Source organism: Pipistrellus kuhlii, unplaced genomic scaffold (genome assembly GCF_014108245.1).
Source record: "Pipistrellus kuhlii isolate mPipKuh1 unplaced genomic scaffold, mPipKuh1.p scaffold_m20_p_2, whole genome shotgun sequence".
NCBI lineage: Eukaryota > Metazoa > Chordata > Mammalia > Chiroptera > Vespertilionidae > Pipistrellus > Pipistrellus kuhlii.
Genome location: NW_023425515.1, coordinates 171,382,891 through 171,403,527, shown reverse-complemented (window position 1 = coordinate 171,403,527; position 20,637 = coordinate 171,382,891). Strand labels below are relative to the sequence as shown.

The following is a 20,637-nucleotide window of genomic DNA, read 5'->3' as shown; positions in this document are numbered from 1 at the left end:
AATGAAGATGTTAATAATATCACTTTCCATTCATATAAAACTTTCTCTTTCCTGATCTCCTCATCCTTGTCAAATGGATAGGGAAGATTTTATTTTAAAAAGGACATTACAAATGTAAGTCTCCTCCTCCTTTCTCTTCTGACATTTCAGGGTTATGCGTCTGCAGGACGAGCTGGTCACCTTGCGCCTAGAGTGCACAAACTTGTATCGGAAGGGCCACTTCACTTCACTTGAATTGGTTCCACCCTCCACGTTAACCACTACTCATCTGAAGGCAGAACCCCTGACCAAGGGAACCCATTCTTCTTCTACCTCCTGGTTCCGAAAGCCCATGACTCGGGCTGAACTTGTGTCTATCTCGTCCTCTGAAGATGAAGGCAATCTCCGATTTGTGTATGAGCTACTGTCTTGGGTAGAAGAAATGCAGGTGGGTGAATATTGCAAATGCTTGTACAGTGCACAGCAACTTACCTAAGAGGACCATGTTGCTCTGTGTCCCTTAATTATTGATGCTGCCTAGGACTCAGACCCCTGTTTTCTTAAATTTTAAATAGATTGGATCAGCTCACATCCTCAAAATTCCACACTGAATAGCATAGACCTTTCTAACTTAAAGCCATTAGAGAATTTGTTCCCTTCAGCTAACTGTGCTACAAGTGGGAGATTGTGGGAGAAGTTGCAGAGTTTATAAATCTCAGTTATTGTTTCTAAAATTTCCTCATTGGCAGAGAAGCTTATTCTTCACTTTTTGTGTTTGGCCATAAATTTTACGTTTAAGCAAGGCTTCTTTGTTTCACAATTCTAAGGGGCGCTTTAAAAGAAAACTATTTTTCAATTACAGTTGACATAATATTATAGTATTAGTTTCAGGTGTACAACATAGTGAGTAGGCATTTATATACAATTTATGAAGTGATCACCCCAATAAGTCTAGTATCCATCTGACACAATACGCATACTATCTAATAAAAGAGTAGTATGCAAATTGACCATACATCCTCTACATCTACAAGCCACACTCATCAGCCAATCAGGAGCGAGTATGCAAATTAACCCAATCAAGATGGCTATAGCCAAGGAGCAAACAGGAAGCTTGGGTTTCCCCAGCAATGGAGGAAGCCAAGCTTCCTGAACACCTTGGCCAGCCCAGGCCTCTGCTCAAGGCTACAAAGTTTCAATTATAGAAGATAAATAAATCCCAGATACCAGGGCCTCCACTTGGGTTGTTGGGGGTTGTGGCCAGCCTGCAAACTACCACAGGCCCCTCACCTAGGCCATCCCATGCCCCAAGGGAACCCCCACCATGATCTGGGACTCCCTTCAGGGCAAACCAACTGGCCCCCACCCATGCACCAGGCCTCTATTCTATCTAATAAAAGAGTAATATGCAAATTGAACATCATTCCAACACAGAAGATGGCTTCCCCCATGTGGACACAAGATGGCCAGCATGGGAGGGCAGTTGGGAGGGACCAGGCCTGAAAGGGAGGGCAGTTGGGGGCAATCAAGCCTGCAGGGGAGGGCAGTTAGGGGTGACCAGGCCGGCAGGGGAGGGCTGTTAGGGGTAATCAGGCTAGCAGGGGAGTGGTTAGGGGGTGAGCAGGCTGGCAGGCAGAAGCGGTTAGGGGCAATCAGGAAGGCAGGCAGGCGAGCAGTTGGGAGTCAGCATTCCTGGATTTTGAGAGGGATGTCTGACTGCCCATTTAGGCCTAATACCCTCAAGGGGTCTCATATTGGAGAGGGAACAAGCTGGGCTGAGGGACACCATCCCCTCCCCTGTGCATGAATTTCATGCACCGGGCCTCTAGTTTACTATAATATTATTGGCTATATTTCCTGTGCTGTACTTTACATCCCTAGGGGACACTATTTACATGCATTCTAGAACAGCGGTTGCCTACCTTTCGGACCTCAGTGACCATCAGTTGGTGACAGCTGTTCTAGGATAATGATTCAAGTTCAATATTGTCTACCTTATCCTTCTAACCCTTTTGTTTGTGTGAGATATTCCCCATGTACCAATAAATGACATTCAAAGACAAGCTAATGTTTTAAAATTTATTGGCCAATAGTTAATGCTGTGAATAAAGCTTATTATTTTCAGATATTTCTTTCTTATATTTGTTTTATTATGAAATGAAGAGACTCTATAAAGGGAAATGCCTGAACTATAAAGTTAAACATCTTCAGCCAGTGGAAACACCTTCCTGGTTGGTAAATTTAGGAACATCTTCCCATAACGCAGCAGCAAAAGCCTGCCTCTGCTGCTGTAGCTGGTGGGGGTTGGTCTCTACCTCCTTGGAGGGTGGTTATGGCACATTTTTCTGTAAGAGGTCAGAATGGAGAGATCCTTTTGCCAGTCTCCTCTCTCTAGCCCCCTTGTCCAAATGTTGATTGTGATGATTTTCTTTTTCTGCCAACTTAGCAGTAAGTTATTATATATGTGTTTTTCTTTTTCAGATGAAACTGGAGCGAGCAGAGTGGGGCAGTGACCTGCCTAGTGTGGAGCTGCAGCTGGAGACGCAGCAGCACATTCATACGAGTGTGGAAGAGCTGGGCTCCAGTGTCAAAGAGGCCAGGTTGTATGAGGTGCGTGGCAGTCAGAATCCATTAGGGAGGGTGGGCAGGGTGGGAACGGGGAAGTACGCACGATGCAGCTGTCCCTAAGGAGAAGGGGGCTTTGGCAAGGAATGATAACCATAGGCAGCACTTTACAACAAACTCCTTTTCATGTGAAATATCCTTTTGCTCTTTCAAATAATCTTGTGGGAAAGATACTTTTTTTTATTAACTCTTTTTGGCAAAATGAAGTGATCCTGAAAGCTGAGGTCAGTGTTGGTAAGTAGAGGATGCAGTTTCTAAGCTCAGACCCTCTGCTCCAAAAGTTCATGCTCTTTCCGCTTCACCTTCTGTCCGCAGTAGAGAGCTGGTGTAGAGAAATGGTTCAGTCTCTCTTCTTTACTCATTCTACCTTTCAATTTTTTAATTTCTTTTTTAAAATGTATTTTTATTGATTTCAGAAAGGAAGGGAGAAGAAGGGAGAGCTTGAAACATCAATGATAATGATGAGAGAATCTTTGATTGGTTGCCTCCTGCACATCCTACACTGGGGATTGAGCTGCAATCCAGTCATGTGACTTGACCAAGAATCAAACTGTGATTGATATCTGGTTCAGAGGTCAATGCTCAACCATTGAGCCACACCAGCTGGGCTCCATTTATTTTTTTTTACTTCAGCTCTCCCCTTCAAAAAAGAAGTTGAATGATTTTGGAATCATTAGGCATAGGTTTTTTAAAGAAACTTTCTAGCATTACTAGTATAACAAGACAGTGTGGTCTGTCTGTTGTATTTTCCCTGCTGAACTTTTCCTCATGTAGTGCTGCTCCAAGCTGTAAAATCTGACCCAGAGGTTTATTATCTAAGCTTCTACTTTCTACCTGTGTGCAGACATAATGTTTACATAGTTGAAACCATGTTATAAGTATAGTTTATTTATCCTTTCTCTAATGTGTTTCTGTTTCATTCCTTTCTTATCAGGGAAAAATGTCTCAGAATTTTCATACTAGTTATGTTGAAACTCTTGGAAAACTGGAGACGCAGTATTGTAAATTGAAGGTAAACTGACTAACTCTGTGTTCTGTTCCTGGAGAATCTGGTTTCCTCCAAACACCTCCTTTCCCTAGGTTGGCTGTCTTGGCTTTCTATTTATTAAATTACATCATGTACTTTGCCATTGTTCATATGTATATAATATTTTCTTAATGGAGCAAAAACACTGCCCCAGAAAATTTTATGTAGAGCTCTCCTGCTTTCCCAAAGCAGTGGTTACTTGTGCTTTGAGACACCAAAACTAAAAGTTTGAGGTTGATAGGGAAGGGACTTTTCTCTGAAGTCTTCCTTCCTGTCATTCAAAATTCCTCAGAGTATGACAGGCCCAGGTTCATTCTTTATCCAGGGAGCCCCACAAAAGGCCAGGTGAGTTCCAACGTTTAGCTAAAATTGACAAGGGTTCTGGAATCCTGTGCCAAACTTGTACTAAATCTAAGTCAATGGAGAAGCACCCAGAGTTTAAAAAACAAGACAAAATTCATTTCCTGAGTTATTCTTCACTTTGATGTCAAGTGTGCTGTCTTCTGTAGATGAAAGGCTGGTGGTTTAACCTGTAATCCTTGCTTTGTCTAGGAAACTTCTAGCTTCCGGATGAGGCATCTTCAAAGCCTACATAAATTCGTTTCCAGAGCTACAGCTGAGTTAATTTGGTTGAATGAGAAAGAAGAAGAGGAACTAGCATATGATTGGAGTGACAACAATCCTAATATCTCAGCCAAGAAAAATTACTTCTCAGTGAGTCTAGCACAACATGCCTGTCATATTTATGTAACAGCAGCAGAAGGAGACAGAGGGTCTAGCCTGCTGAGAGCTAGGGTTCCGGGATTTTCATTCTGCTAGACAGAAATAGGGACCCTGCTGAATGCATCTTATATGTGAGAAGTGTCCGTGGGGAGAGGGAAATCCAGCCCTGGAATGAGTTTCCTTAGAATGCATTGAGAAAAGCAGAGTCTTGGGTTCATGGAGCAGCCTGCAAGTAGAGTCATTTCAGAAGCAGTATAGCTTTGTGGTTAAGATTATAGGCTTCAGAGTGCACTAGACCCAAGTTCACTTATCCCTCCACTTACTAGCTCAGTGACTTTGAGTAAGTTTTTTAATCTCTCTGGACCTCTGTAAAATGGGCTATTAGTACCCCTTCACAGGGATTTATAAAAGACTCAGTAAGATTTAATAACTAATAATCTTAGTATTGTTTAATTGAAGTATACTTTTAGCTTCTCAGAAATGCTGAATTCTCTAATTAAATAATTTTTTGGTCTCAATTAAAAAAAAGTTTTTATTGATTTTTAGAGAGAGAGGAAGGGAGAGGGACAGACAGATAGAAACATTGAGAGAGAAACACCAATTAGCTGCCTCTTGCATGCCTCCTACTAGGGATGGAGCCCGTAACCCAGGCATGTGCACTGACCAGAAATCAAACAGGTGACCTCTTAGTTCATGGGTCAATGCTCAACCACTGAGCACTGACCGTAATCAATCTCTTTATTTGTGAGATGGGAAGGAAAATTCAGCATTGGACTATGGGACAATGTTTTGTATTCTTTTCAGTGAAAGATGTATATAAGTAAGTAGGGTTATTTTTTGCTACTTTTAGTGTTTCTACATCTCAGAGGATTTATAGACATTTTATAAACCCTATGCAAATAGGAAACATTTTTACTAACACTTACTTTAGATACTTCAATTCCATTAATTTAGAAGTGTGTGTGTGTGTGTGTGTGTGTGTTTTAATATAAGCTATTCCTGAGTAGAAAGTGGTAGAGGATCCTTCTGAAGTAAAGAAGAAATAATAGATATGATAATACAATAAACAGTCTGTATGAGGATGGAAATGAAGCCATGAAAGAAGTATAAATAAGGTGCTTGGAAAGCATCAAGGAGGACCAGTCAAATCTGATCCTAAGGATCAGTACCCAGCTTCACAGAAGAGCTGGCATCTAAACTGGATCCTGTAATGTGAATAGAATTTCGAACCAGAGGAGGACACCAAGTCTAAGGGAATAGTCTTAGCAAAGCCAGCCAGTCAGTGATACAGATCCACTGGTGTTGGGTGTAGTGTTGGTGGGTGCTGACATGAACTGGCCACTCTGGCCAAGCTATTTCCTTTCTCTGCTTCCAGTGCTCATCCTGTGTTGCCCCACTTACTCGGCTCTGGCTGGGGTCCCAAGTCCTTTGTGAATCATTTGCCAGTAATTCCAGCATTTTTGCTCTTCTCTGAAATCCTTTGGCGTGTACTGTTCATGCATCTCCTTTTGGCACTGGCCACAGTGTTGCAGGCTTTTTAAAAGTAGATCAGGGAACAGCCTTTTATTGCTACTCTTCCCTTAACAGCACTTAATGCATAAACTTGAATTCAATTTTCAGGAGTTGACAATGGAACTGGAGGAAAAACAGGATGTGTTTCGATCTCTACAAGATACAGCAGAGCTGCTATCGCTTGAGAACCACCCAGCCAAGCAGACTGTGGAGGTATGTGACTTGAGAACATGTAAGGGCCACGTGCTCAGAGGTGATTGTTTATAAAAGTACTCAAGTCAGAGGCTTTGTTGGAGGAACTGGAGGAAATGTCCGGGATCATTTGTCTTGGGGTTTCTCCCTTTTCATTTCAATCCCCAAAGACTGCAAACAGTTTTGATGGTCTATGGGCAATACCACAAGAAACAAGATTGAATCCTAACTTCCTGGGGAAAATGGCTTGGACTACAGATTTCCCAAATAACTGTCCGGATAGGTCCTTTCTTGTTGATGTGGTGCCTTTGCCCAGAGAAGTGGAGCAATCCAGGAGGGTTTATTTATGCCTGGATTTTGCTGTCCAGATCATGTAGTTGTAACTGAGTGTGGAAGAGGCCTTTTCTATGTAACGCCTTCTAACAAAATCATGTTGGACAAAAGATAAGCCTCTTGCTTATGGAAGCATTTAGCGGCTGCCAGTCAAGTATCTCCATGTATCTTCTGTATCCTCTATCATTAGCAGCCTTGTCCTTGGACGGGAGCATTGCACGTGTATTTTGGGTCAATCTCATGCCCTGATGTCTGTGCTTGGTGGTTGCAGGCTTACAGTGCCGCTGTCCAGTCCCAGTTGCAGTGGATGAAGCAGCTGTGCTTGTGTGTCGAGCAGCATGTGAAAGAGAATACTGCTTATTTCCAGGTATGTGGGCTTTGTGTTTTTCTGTGTGCATGCTTATGTGTAACTGTGTGTGTGTGTGTGTGTATGTTATAGAGGATGAGAAGAATATTTGTTTTTATTCTGGCAAGAGATTTTGTGGATCTGTGCATATACACAGGGGTGGGCAAAAGTAGGTTTACAGTTTATTTGGCAATACAATAATCCTATCTGATAAAGAGCTAATATGGAAGTGGTCGTCACGTCCTCACGTTGTCACGTCCTCACGTCCTCATGTCCTCATGTCCTCATGCCCTTGCACAGGAAATGGTCAGACATTCAATACTGGAGAGAATGGCATGGGGACCAGCTAGGCACAAATGAGCTCTCAAGAGAGGCAGGGGGACCAGCCAGGCTGCGGCCCGGGAGAGGAACAATCTGCCCACCCGGTGGTCCCGGGTGCCAGCAGTTGCGCCTGCACCTGTGGCCCTGGAGAGGAACAAGCTGTCCACGCCCCGCGGTACTGGGCGTCTGCTGCTGCAGCCTAGGCAAAGCCACCCGCCATGGTCCCCTGTGGCTGTGGCTAGCCCTGGTCCTGGGTGCCTACAACCGGGTTTGATTCGGTCAAGGGCACATGCCTGGGTTGCCGGCTTGATCCCCAGTGGGGGGTGTGCAGAAGGCAGCCTATCAATGATTCTCATTTTTTCCCTACAATTTGTTACAGCATGCAAAATATACTACTTGTTTTCAAGTGAGGATGGGCAGAGGAAATAAACTATTATCTCTGTTTGGTTTTGTCCTAAGTTAAATCATCTTCCTGATCATGTTGTAATTACATTAAAACATTGATAACTCAGCATTTAGGCTTTTGTGAACTCTACCTCACAACCAAGTGCTGTCACTAGCCAGAAGTCAAGAGGAATGAGCAGTGATTTCTGAGAGGGTGAAGCAGACCGACTTTTCCATGGGGTTCAGTAGGCTTTGTGCTGGCCTGCACTAGTTCCCAGCTGAGACAATATAACGCCTCCGGTTTATTCTTTCGTGGCCTTTGCAATGAACTGTCACTCTCTGGAGAGTCTAATCAGCTTTGCTCAACTCTGCATAGTAGGATCTTTCTTTCTCAGTTAAGATCTTGGTGTTGTAACGTAATGAACACAAGGCACCCCTTCCTTCTGTCCCCACAGTTCTTCAGTGATGCACGAGACCTGGAGTCATTCTTGAGGAACCTCCAAGACTCCATCAAACGGAAATATTCCTGTGACCACAATACCAGCTTATCCCGCCTGGAGGACTTGCTCCAGGACTCAATGGTGGGTGTTGTATCAGTGGGATGATTACAGAAACACACTCTGAGCAACAGAGTAAACCCTCTCAACTGCTGCTGTTTATATCCTTGAAAGCTACAGGGCAGTGGGTCATTGTTATAACGTTTGCCTCACATTCTAATAGAACTTAATCCGTTTTCCTTTCTTTTTCCTTTTCTCTTTCTTTCCTTAAAGAGGTTGCTAATATGAGGCCTTTGGGTATGTTATTGAAATAAAAGCCTAGTCATCTTCCCTTGAGCCACTTAGTGTTTATCATGCTTTTCTTTGCATTGTTCCTGTTTATTTCAAGTCTGTAGTTGAGGCCAAAGATGAGGTGTAGAGTCGAAGGGCATTGACATCAAATTCTTTTTAAGTCTCTCATGTGAAGAGAATTTTTTAAACAAAAACTCCCAATGAACAAGACCTGAACCAAATTTTTTCTCCTTGGCAATTTTCTTTTGGTAATGATGAGGCACTAGAAAATGGAATTTAATTAAAGACATTAAATCTTTATATATAATGCAATAGTCAGTTTATTTATGTAGCAATATTTACTTTTTAAATATTACTGCATTCAGTATTTAATCCAAAAACAGTTTTACGTTTATTTCTTCCAATGAGCTATTCCTTCGGGAGTGCTGGTGTAAATCAGCAGCAGGGCTACTTGCATTCATTGAATGGATTATTACTTAGAGTTGGCAAGGCAAGGCTCAAGGTACATCTCACAGTAAGACAGAAATATGTAGTATGTAATAGGAAAATTACTTTTTCTGTATGAGAAGTCAGGGAATTGTCACATTTCAACAGAATAAAAGAAACAGAATAACACAAAACAGTGCCATTTTTTTGTGTGGGTGAGACTAATTTTAAAAATATATTTGCAGGTATTATAAACCTATGAATGGGTTTACATTCAGTGTTTTACCTGGGCAAATAATCTGTTAATTTAATTAATTTGGAATGAAGGGTAACAAGCTGATTTTCAGATGTTGTCTCTAGAATGTCTCTCTTGGAGGTACTTCAAGTATGAAGGAGGAATACAATAATCCTTGGCTATTATCTCCTCCTTCCCATAGAGTACCTTCCTGTTGTAGGGTAACTCCTCTGCGCTTGTTGTGTCTTCTCTTCTCGAGGGCCGCTGCTCTGTTCCCTCCTCTCCAGGTCAGGGCATCGGGTTGGCGGCGGCATCTGGGCACGGAGTCACCTGGGTCTGCTCCTCGGCTTGTCCTCAGCTTCCCGTCAGGTTCGGGAGCATCTGTCCTGGCATCTGGTTCTTTGCAGAGCTTTTACCACGCTGAGCACTTGGTCTCTGGAGTTTGAGATGTTTGGCTGTGGGTTAGACAGAAATTGACTTCTTTATTGCAAGGAAAATGGCATGGGTAGACCAGTTCTCAAGTATGAAACCGTGTGGCTGTCTCCCTGATATATTCCATTCCTCTTTCTTAACTAATAAGTTAAAGTTGTATTTCTTCCAATCATGCTCCCCGGGACAGGCAAAGGTAGTTTATTTAAGCATTTCTTTCTTTTTTACTTGCATACTCTTAATTCCTTAATGGCATTTCTTAACATTATTAACTCTTTATTCTCATTACATCTACTTCCATCCTAAGAAAGCCCTCTTCTGGGGAGTTTTTATACCTCAAAATGGGCTTGAAACATCCTGGTTAATCTTTTACTTTAATGGAACTGGCAGTAGATTGCTACCCATTTTGTTGACAAGAGGTTCATTAGTTTTTAAGAATACTGGGTTTGCAGAGACTTGGGAGTTTTAATTTTGCATGATACTGCTTTCAAACCTATCGAATTTACATGGCTATCACACAGCAAGATACTAAAAGATAAATCCTAAATCATTTGTCATGATGCCTTCACCAACTGCATTAATTGTTGGTTGAAGACCTAAAATCTTTCTGGAGAAAGTTTGATTCAACTTAAGAAACTACCGTAAAACATTTGTGGTAGATACGATTATTTTTAAAAATTTAAAGAGCTTAATTCTGGCTTCTCTTAAGCAGAAGGCAAGAACTGGCTTCTATAATAACAGAGAAAAATTGAATAATAACAACAATAACAACGTAGTTGTTATTGTTTTTAACTTCTATGTTCTCTGAACTTATTTGGGGAAATCCTTTGCTAACTTAAAGCTGTATTTGGCAGCTAGACGTTCTTTTTTGTTTTATGTTTTGTTATTTTGCATGCTGCTTTATGGTTGGTTAATTGAAAGGGCACAGGGAGAAAACTGCAAAATTTGAGTACAAAAGCACCTGGTAGAAGACAAAAACAGTCTCTCCTTTTTTCTGTATCCTTGTGTTTCTAAGATGGCTCCACCAAGGATTACTTAACTGAGAAATGACATTCTCTGAGGGAGTGGAGCACTCAGTTTTCTTTTTAGTCACCCTGAGTAGCAACAGTGTCCTTTTGATGTTCTTCTCATTTTGTAGGATGAAAAGGAACAGCTTATACAGTCCAAGAGTTCTGTTGCCAGTCTTGTTGGGAGATCAAAAACAATTGTTCAGCTAAAGCCACGAAGTCCCGACCATGTGCTAAAGAGCACCATTTCTGTGAAGGCCATCTGTGATTACCGGCAGATCGAGGTAAGTAGGTGGAAAGGATATTTCTGTCTCCAGAGGGAAGGGAGGGAGAAGGGAAGCCTTTGGTTAGGGCTATGATAATGAGGAAAGATAAAATACTAGAGTTTTTAAAATTTAGAATTTAAACAAGGTTCTTTCACTTGGATCATTCCATTCAGTTCATCTTACCACCCCGCCCCCACCCAATGCATTCTTTATCCTACCACCAGCCCTCACAAACAAGTGTCATTCCCCTGCTTCACTCCCACAGCAATTCCCTTTTCTTTGTAGAAAGTCCGAATTCCTTAACGTGGCCCCCTGAATGATTTTTCTTTACCTCTCTAGCCGAGACTCAGTCATGTCCCTCCTGTGCATTCCCAGTAAACTGCATGTGTCACTTAGTATTGTAGCTGTATATCCCACCAGAACATGTGGAATGTGGACCATGTTTGTCAGCATAACATTTCTCCATTTTTACCTCTAGTGGCCTCACATACTTCCAGGTAGATAGAGGCTCCATAAATATTTGTTATACAAAAGAATGAGTGATTTTTTTGAGTACTTTTTTGTCTCAATTCTGTCCATAAAATAGGGGTAATACTATTGGTTTCTTATCATCCAAGAGAAAGAACTGGTGATCCAACTACTTAAACATTTTCAGGGATTTGGGTGGGGCAAAAGAAAGGGAGGAGGAGGAAGTATCAAAAGCAAAGTTGTGAGTACTCATGTCCCTTTTAATTTTCACTCTAATGGTTGTATGTTTGAAAGATTGCTCTTGGAGGCCCTACTGTCTCTTTCTACCCTTCATTCACTGAGTTACTTGACATGTAACAGGCATTTCATAAACACTTGCTTCCTGGAATTGTTTGATGTCCACAACCTCTCCTGTGGTGTGTATTTTTACATTATATCTTTTTGTCAGAATCAGGGACTCTCACTAAGTGATGGCAGATCTCCAAAATGTTTTTTTCTTGATTTTGTAGCCTTGGGATCAGGTGCCAGGTAATAATGGTTTGTTATTTACCCATTATCAATAACTTGCAAATCTGTCTCTTTCAGATTACTATTTGCAAGAATGATGAATGTGTGTTGGAAGATAACTCCCAGAGGACCAAATGGAAAGTGATCAGCCCCACAGGGAATGAGGCCATGGTGCCATCTGTCTGCTTCCTCATTCCTCCACCCAATAAGGATGCCATTGAGATGGCCAGCAGGTAACTTGGCTCAACTGCCACTGTGTACTGCCACCTCTGCTCTTTGACCTGGGAGAACTGATCTCAACTGATCTCCTTGAACAGAGCAATTAAATTTAAATTTCCTTTTGAGAAAGATCCTCTATTAGGATATCAAGCCAGCCACATAGTAGATTTTCAATAAATGCTTATCTTCAATTGAGATATATTTGGTGATAGTTCTTTTTTATACAAGTTCTTGTTTATAAACAGTTTAATTTCAGAAGATTGATTTATGTAGTGACAGCTAATTTTCTTCTTTAATTTTTATTTTATTAGAATAATATGTACATATTTTTAAGAGTTGGAAGTATACCAAAATACTTATAATAAAAACTACTAACTACCCTCTCCACCCCAGAGTTCTGTTTCCAAGAGTCAGTTATCTATAACTCTTTGAACAGATTTTTTTAGTTTTAATTCCAAATTTATAAATAATGTGATTATTTTTCTGCTATTTTCTGATTTTTTTTTTTTAACTTTAGAAATTATCTATTGACTTCCTACTCTAGGATATTAACATTTAGCTTGCTATACCTGCATAAAATTCTCCTTTTCCCATCTTCCAATGTAGTTATGCCATAGTTTTTGCTTAACCTGGTATTTTTGTGTTATTATATTGAATGGCTTATAGCTGAGCCACACAGTGCTGTCGGGGATTGTTGTGAGATTTACCCCTGTTGTGTCTTTCCTCTCTAAACTCATCCGTCTTCTGCCGCTCTCCTTGCTCGGCTCCAGTCACCCTAATCTTTTTCCTGTTTCTCAAACACCACAAGCATATTCTTGCCTCACGCCTTTCACTTCCTCTGCTTGTTTTCAAATATTTATGTGATTCACTCCCTCGCTTCATTCAGTTCATCTTACCGCCCACCCCCACTCACTGCCTATCACTTTCTGTCTCCTTTACTCATCTTAATTTTTTTTATAACACTTAATACAACCTAACAGATTATATATTAGTTTATTGTCTCTCCCCTCCTGTTAGAAGTTCCAAAAGAGCAGAGGTTTTTGTCTGTTTTGTTTATTTCTGTAACCTTAGCACTAGAACAATTGCTGGCACGTAGTAGGTGCGCGGTAGGTGGTTGTTGAAGGAGAGAATGAATGAGTGGGTGATAGAATATAATTATAAGTAAATTATTTCGTTTGCTTTATTTCTTTTTCCATTTGCTTTCTTGTATAACTTTTTGTTTTATTGGAGTTGATAATTTTAATTTTTAAATACATTGTTATTAATTTCAGAGAGGAAGGGAGAGGGAGAGATAGAAGCATCAGTGATGAGAGAAAATAATTGATCAACTGCCTCCTGCATACCCCATATTGGGGATCAAGCCCGCGTGCAACCCGGGCTTGTGCCCTGACCAGGAATCTAACTGTAACCTCCTTGTTCATAGGTCGATACTCAACTACTGAGCCATGCTGGCTGGGCTGGATTTGATAATTTTTAAAAAATATATATATATTTTATTGATTTTTTACAGAGAGGAAGGGAGAGGGATAGAGAGTTAGAAACATCGATGAGAGAGAATCATTGATCAGTTGCCTCTTGCATAACCCCTACTGGGGATGCGCCCGCAACCAAGGTACATGCCCTTGACCGGAATCGAACCTGGGACCTTTCAGTCCACAGGCTGACGCTGTATCCACTGAGCCAAACCGGTTTTGGCTGGAGTTGATAATTTTTTAAAAAATTTTTATTAAATTTATTGGAGTGACGTTGTTAATAGGATCATATAGTTTTTAAGTGTGCATTTCTATGATATAGGATCTGTATATTGCATCATGTGCCTACCACCTAAAATCAAATCACCTTCTATCACCATATATTAGGCCCCCTTCTGCATTACCCCCTTCCCTCTGCTAACTATCACATACTCTGTGTCCACGAGTTGTTATAGGTATATCCCATGGATGAGTGAAATCATGGTTCTTAGCTTTTCCTAGCTGACTTATTTCACGTAGCATAATATTCTCAAGGTCCATCCATGTTGTCACAAATAGAAGTATTTCATCTTTTCTTATGGTTGAGTAGTATTTGATTATGTATGCAAAACCACATCTTTATCCAGCTCTCTGTCTAAGGACACTTTGGTTGTTCCATGTCTTGGCCATTGTGAGTAATGCTGCAATGAACATGGGGGTGCATATGTCTTTGCAAAAGACACATTTTTTTTGTTGTTTGTTTGTGTGTGTTTTTGGTGGATACCCAGAAGAAAGATTTTTGGGTCATATGATAACTCTATTCTTAATTTTTTGATAAGTCACCAGATTGTTTACCAGAGTGGCTGTACCAATAATTGTTTTGTTTTTAAGTTTGCTTAGTTGTCTATTTGCATATTATGAATTTATTCCCAAACTCTCCTACATTACTATAAAAGGCTGGCCAAACACTATAGGTACTTTTTGTTTTATCATTTTCTCTTGGAAGCATCTCTCCAGTCTGAACCTGCTGTGAAGGCCTCAGTATTGCCTCCCTGTCATTTCCCTTCTTCTTCATCCTGAAGACTTGCTGTGCCTCTCTTCTGTTTCCTAGAAATCCTTGTTGTTTATTCCCTGGTTTAGGAGAGCACACTCTCCAGGAGCCTACTGAGAAAAAGTCCATAAGTTTTTGAGAGCTCTCATATCTGAAAATGTCTTTCTTCTCTCTTCATAATGAATGGGTCAGTTACAAATTTTCATAATAAAATTCTTTTAAAAATTACTTCAGCCTTGAAGACACTGTACCACTGTTTTCTATCTTCCAGGGTTTGTTGTTGAAAACAACATTTTCATTCTTTATCTTTCTTTTTTTTAATTTTTTTAAATAAATCTTTATTGTTCATATTATTACAAATGTTCCTCATTTCCCCCTCTCCCCTCCATTGCTCCCCTTCACCAGGTTCCTACCTCACCTCTGCCCTTCCCCCACCCCCCATTGTCCTCATCCATAGGTGCACAGTTTATGTTCAATCTCTTCCCACACCCCCCTCTTCCCCTTTTCCCTGAGAATCGTCAGTTTACTCCCCTTCCATACCTCGGATTCTATTATATTCACCAGTTAATATTGTTCATCAGATTTTTTTTTTAATTCCCTTTGTTTTTAGATTCACTTGTTGATAGTTACGTATTTGTTATTCATAGTTTTTATCTTTATTTTCTTCCTCTTCCTAAAAAACACCCTTTAGCAATTCAAATAATTCTGGTTTGGCGGTGATGAACTCCTTTAGCGTTTTTTTATTTGTGAAGCTCTTTATCTGGCCTTCGATTCTGAATGATAGCTTTGCTGGGTAGAGTATTTTTGGCTGTAGGTTCTTGCTATTCATCACCTTGAATATTTCTTGCCATTCCCGTCTGGCCTGCAAGGTTTCTGTTGAGAAATCAGCTGACAATCATTTGGGTGCTCATTTATAGGTAACTATTACCTGCTTTGCTCTTGCTGCTTTTAATATTCTCTCTTTGTCTTTTGCTCTTGGAATTTTATTTTTTTTTAAAAATATATTTTATTGATTTTTCACAGAGAGGAAGAGAAAGGGATAGAGAGTTAGAAACATCGATGAGAGAGAATCATCGATCAGTTGCCTCTTGCACACCACCTACTGGGGATGCGCCCACAACCAAGGTACATGCCCTTGACCCGAATCGAACCTGGGACCTTTCAGTCCCCAGGCCGAAGCTCTATCCACTGAGCCAAACCAGTCCCGGCTGCTCTTGGAATTTTAATAATGATGTGTCTCGGTGTGGTCCTCTTTAGATTCCTTTTGTTTGGGGTTCTGTGCACTTCCTGGACTTGTAAGTCTAATTCTTTCACCAGGTGGGAGAAGTTTTCTGTCACTATTTCTTTCAGTATGTTTTCGGTATCTTGCTCTCTCTCTTCTTCTGGGACCCCCATAATTCTGATGTTGGTTTGCTTGAAGTTGTCCCAGAGGTTTCTTACATTATCTTCAACTTTCTGGATTCTCTTGTCTTCTTGCTTCTGCGGAGGAATGTCCTCTGGCTCTTTATGTTCCAAATATTTGACTTGATTCTTGCAATCTTCCATTCTGTTTTTATTGATTTTGTACAAAGAGGAAGGGAGAGAGATAGAGAGTTAGAAACATTGATGAGAGAGAGTCATCGATCAGCTGCCTCTTGCACACCCATAACTGGGGATATGCCTGCAACCAAGGTACATGGCTTTGACCGGAATCGAACCCGGGACCCTTCACTACCCAAGCCGACGCTCTATCCATTGAGCCAAACCGGTCTCGGCTTCCATTCTGTTTTTAGAACTCTGTAATATTTTTTATTTCAGACAGTGTATTCTTTATTTCTTGTTGATCCCTTATTATTTCTAGTTGTTCCCTTTTCATATCCTCATAGGTCTTATTTATTTTATCGGCTTTTTCTAGGAAATTCTTGAAAAACCTTATAAGTGTGGTTTTGAACTCTATATCCAGTCGCTTTTTGTCCTCCATTTCTTTCGTTTGTCATCTGTTTCTTTGTCTCGGCATTTTCTTTCTTTCTTTCTTTCTTTTTTATAAATATATTTTATTGATTTTACACAGAGAGGAATTGAGAGGTATAGAGAGTTAGAAACGTCAATGAGAGAGAAACACTGACCAGCTGCCTCTTGCACACCCCCCACTGGGGATGTGCCCGCAACCAAGGTACATGCCCTTGACTAGAATCGAACCCGGGACCTTTCAGTCTGCAGGCCGACGCTCTATCCACTGAGCCAAACTGGTCCCGGCTGTCTCGGCATTTTCGCAGCTTCCCTGAGTTGGTAGCCTTAAAAGTCTCTGTGTTAAGCTTGGATGGGGTGGAGTTTCAGGGTGGAGCCTACAGCCTTGGCTTCCGTCAGCCACACCCTATGAGGCTCCCGAGTCTCAGTGTTCCTCAGGGTCCTTCAGTACTTGCTGCAAGCACCTCGGAGAGTGAGGTGCCCTGGAGCTTCGCCTGCTACCAAACAGTCTAGGCTCTCCCCCAATGAGCCTGGAACTGGGGTTCAGTTCAGTTGGAAGTGGAGTTGGAAGTGGGGTTCAGAGCAGTCTGGAGCTTTTGTCTCCTTCCCGCTAGAGCAATCAGCGGCATAGTCAGCACTCAGTTCTCTGCACGAAATGTGCACGCCTCCGGGACTTCCTCTCACTGCTCCCCTGGGTTTTGCTTTACAGCCCAGGCTCCCTCTGTATGAGCCTGGATCCCCAGGGTCTGGCCTAGAACTGGGGTTCAATGCAGTCGGAACTGGGGCTCAGCACAGTCCGGAGCTTTTGTCTCTCTAGGGTAATCTAGCAGCAGAGTCAACAGTCCGTCCTCTGCACAAAATGTGCGCGCCTCCTGGGGCTCTGCCTTTTGCTGCTCCCCTGAGATTCCGCCTTACAGCCCAGGCTACCTCTGTATGAGCCTGGGTCCCCAGGGTCTAGCCTAGAACTGAGGTTCAGCACTATTGGGTCTGGGGTTCAGCACAGTCCAGAGCTTTTATCTCCTTCCCGCTAGGGAACGCCAGCCAGGCATTCAGCCTCCTCCTCCTCTCCGGCTCTGTCCTCTTCATGCGCGCAGCGTGTCTCCGTACCTTAGGCTTTTACAGCTCCTCTGATTTTCCTTCTGGTTTTCTCTTTCCTTCTTGTTGTAGATTTTCCAGTCAGTCGACTTTCCTGTAGTTCTGGGTAATGTCCATTTTGTATTTTAGTTGTATTTTATTGAAATTGTTGTGTGAGGCTGTGGTTAGGCATCCACCTATGCAGCCATCTTGGATCCCCTCCTTTTTTTCTCTTAAGTTTTCAAAACTGTCAGATTCTCCCTTTGTATTGAGCAGTACTATGCTTTTGACAGATGCACAGAACTGCATATTGTCCACTACAGTCACAATACGGATCAGTTTGATACTTTAACCTTTTGAATGAAATATTTTTCTTTCTGAAGTTTTGAAATCCTTTTTGTCTTTAATCTTTGGAGATGCTCTGTCCTCAGGTGAATCTTTATGCTTACCTTTTATACAGACTGTCAACTCACATCTTTAAGCACTGGGGAAATTTTTGTTGGATTGTTTCTTTAATTATTTCCTTCTCTACGAACTGCTCTTGCTTTTAAGAACTCTCATTTGATCTCCTGAACTGATTCTCTAATTTTCTTTCTGCTTTATATTTGTGTTTTCTTCTTTGAAATTTCCTGAACTTTCATGTCAATTTTGCTGATATTTTAGTGGGATTTTTGGAAAAAAGGAAGATCTATAATAATAAAAGCCTAATATGCTACTAGACTGGACACCCAAACTACCTTCCAGATGAAGCCAAGGCTGCCAGGGCCGAGCCCCTTGCATGAATTTCATGCATCAGGCCTCTAGTAAACTAATGAATTTAGTGGCTTTTATTTTTAACTGACTATCCTGGCTTCTAGTTTTTCATCCTATATTAATATCTCACATTTCTCAATTCAAGCTTATTTGGTATTTGTTGCATGTATCTGTTTATCTGTCTTCCAGAAATTGAGACTGAATTAGGCATGGAATACTTGAGAAAAAAAATCTCAAGCAGTTTCCCTCTATATACCAAATAATTAATTGCTATTAACTTTTAAACATTTTAGGAGTTTTGAAAATATATAGAACATAGCAAATTACTTTTTAAGTGTTGATGTCATTTTTCAACAATTCCAAATAAGATTATTTTATCTCTAATTTTCTCTGCCATTGCTTTCTCTGAGTATTTTCTCCCTCTAACCTCTTGTAATTATGTTATATTCAGGTAACATTTATGAGATTGCTAAGTGTGTGCTGACATAATGTAACAAATGAGATTGTGTGAGATCTCAAGTAATTTTGTTGGTGTGCATTTGTTTTTAAAATATTTGGCTTGTTTCCTTTCTCTGCTCAGCATATAAGCTCAGATCTGCTAAAGTAATCACATTTTTTTCTGAGATGGTCTCAAATCTTAGAAAAGCTATAACCAGGTTCTGGGTTGTTCCTAGAGTGGAGCAGTCTTATCAGAAGGTGATGGCCCTTTGGCATCAGCTACATGTCAACACCAAAAGCCTTATCTCCTGGAACTATCTGAGGAAGGACCTCGACCTTGTAAAGACCTGGAACCTGGAAAAGGTAATTGTCAAAACATCACCCCAGGCTCACATCCTACTGGCAAGCGTTTTTCAGAAGGACCTTTTTTTTCATCGCTGAGATCCTACTCACCCAATCAGAATAAAATGGAATCAGGGAGACTGGTTCAGGGTTAGGGGCCTGAGACTCTTAGGAACTAGAAACAGCAGCCTGAATGGTTAAGAAATTCCTGATGAAAATAACATATTTGGTCTTCTTGGTAGAGAGAGAAGGTTGTAGGCTTCTCACTGTAGGATGAGCATCTCTTTTGCACAAGTGTATGCAGTAGGGGAGTCTGGTGAATTAACCAGTATTAAAGATTATGTCTAAGGGGGCGCAAAGGGTGCTTCTGGGGTGCTAGTGCTGTTCTACTTCTTAACCCAGTGCTGATTATATGGAAAGTTCACTTTGTGAAAAACCAGCATAATTACAGTTATGGTTTGTATAATACATTATTTTGTGTCTACGTTAAATGTAAAAAGAGAAAACAGGAGAGAAAGTTATGTTCCCATTCTAGTGACGTTTTCCCTGGCTTTTCCTGTCTAGCTTCGGTTGTCAACACCAGAGGAGTGCCACCAGGTTATGAAGACCCTCCAGGCCCACTCTGAAGACTTCCTGCAAGATAGCCGTGACTCCGTGCTCTTCTCCGTGGCGGACCGTCTGCATCTGGAAGAGGAAGTGGAGGCTTGTAAAACCCACTTCCAGCACCTGATGAAATCCATGGAGCACGGTGCGTGTGCCTCGGGAAGAGGAAGAGTGCAGGTGGAATGAGAGTTCTGAAGGGTGCTGCAAGACCCTGCATATAAACTCAAAGTACTATTACCACTCACATTAAAACTTTGAGAGAGAAAAACTCATAGAGATAAATTCAGATCATAGAAGAAGAGGCCATATTTTAGTCTTTATTGCTAATCAACCCATCACATTTTGTTATGGAAGTAACATGTTTGGGTCCTGAAAGATAATACTTATAATCATCTTTATATAGTTACATGATTGCGGGACTGTAGGATCAGGCATTAGGTTTCCCATTTAAGGTGGAATATCAGGTCTGCTGGAACCATTGGTACCCTCTTGTCTGAGGGTCAGTCTTTTTTTCCCAGACTTGCTGATCTCTACTGTGGTGCGTAATGGTCTCCTTTGCTTGTGTATTCACAGAGGACAAAGAGGAAACTGTAGCCAAGATGTACATCTCAGAGCTGAAGAATATCCGGCTGCGCCTCGAAGAGTGTGAACAGAGGCTAGTCAAACGAATTCAGACCCCAGCCAGCTCTGGGACTGACAAAGATGCCCGGCAGGACAGTGCATTAAGGATTGCAGAGCAAGAGGTAAGCCCTAAGAAAAAGGTGTGTGTTCGATGCACAGTAAATGCTTTCAGAATGAATTGGACAGCAAGAGAGTATTGGTCTTAAGAAATAAGGCAATAGACTCATGGCGATCCTACTTTCTGGCAGCCTGTAAGTGCCTTTACTTATGGAAAAGCTTGATTTCAGCTCCCACTATATTGCTGAACGTTGATTAGTTTCCTACACGGTTAGGAAGGCAAGCAGACTGGTGAGCTGCTCTAAGCACTGCATTTGGCTTTGTATTTAAAGACTGCTTTGTGGAGATGCTCTCTGTTCTATCTCTTATGTGTATGTTACTTCCTATTACGTAGTTCCTGCCAGCTATTTGACTCAAAAATGTTAAAAGAAAGAACAGATTCTACTCTGGGTTTTAGTGCACTTTCTCTGTGACTTTGAGCAAATTAACTATCATCTTTAGTTTCCTTTCTTA

The 20,637-nt window shown here is 41.2% G+C and overlaps 1 protein-coding gene across 13 annotated transcripts in view; it reads left to right on the top strand.

Annotated features, from left to right (window-relative positions):
• The window catches only part of MACF1 (microtubule actin crosslinking factor 1), a 332,073-nt gene that overhangs the window by 166,182 nt on the left and 145,254 nt on the right, over window positions 1-20,637 (top strand). For 8 of the 13 annotated variants that reach the window (XM_036443784.2, XM_036443786.2, XM_036443780.2 and 5 more), the window contains 12 exons: window positions 151-427; window positions 2,461-2,589; window positions 3,539-3,616; window positions 4,184-4,345; window positions 5,975-6,079; window positions 6,663-6,758; window positions 7,898-8,023; window positions 10,459-10,611; window positions 11,647-11,801; window positions 18,738-18,864; window positions 19,408-19,591; window positions 20,020-20,189. In XM_036443784.2, the coding sequence (XP_036299677.1) occupies window positions 151-427; window positions 2,461-2,589; window positions 3,539-3,616; window positions 4,184-4,345; window positions 5,975-6,079; window positions 6,663-6,758; window positions 7,898-8,023; window positions 10,459-10,611; window positions 11,647-11,801; window positions 18,738-18,864; window positions 19,408-19,591; window positions 20,020-20,189 (1,762 nt within the window). Of the gene's footprint in view, window positions 1-150; window positions 428-2,460; window positions 2,590-3,538; window positions 3,617-4,183; window positions 4,346-5,974; window positions 6,080-6,662; window positions 6,759-7,897; window positions 8,024-9,510; window positions 9,517-10,458; window positions 10,612-11,646; window positions 11,802-18,737; window positions 18,865-19,407; window positions 19,592-20,019; window positions 20,190-20,637 lie in introns of all 13 variants that reach the window. The other 5 variants (XM_045584819.1, XM_045584817.1, XM_045584818.1 and 2 more) reach the window with 1 other exon arrangement.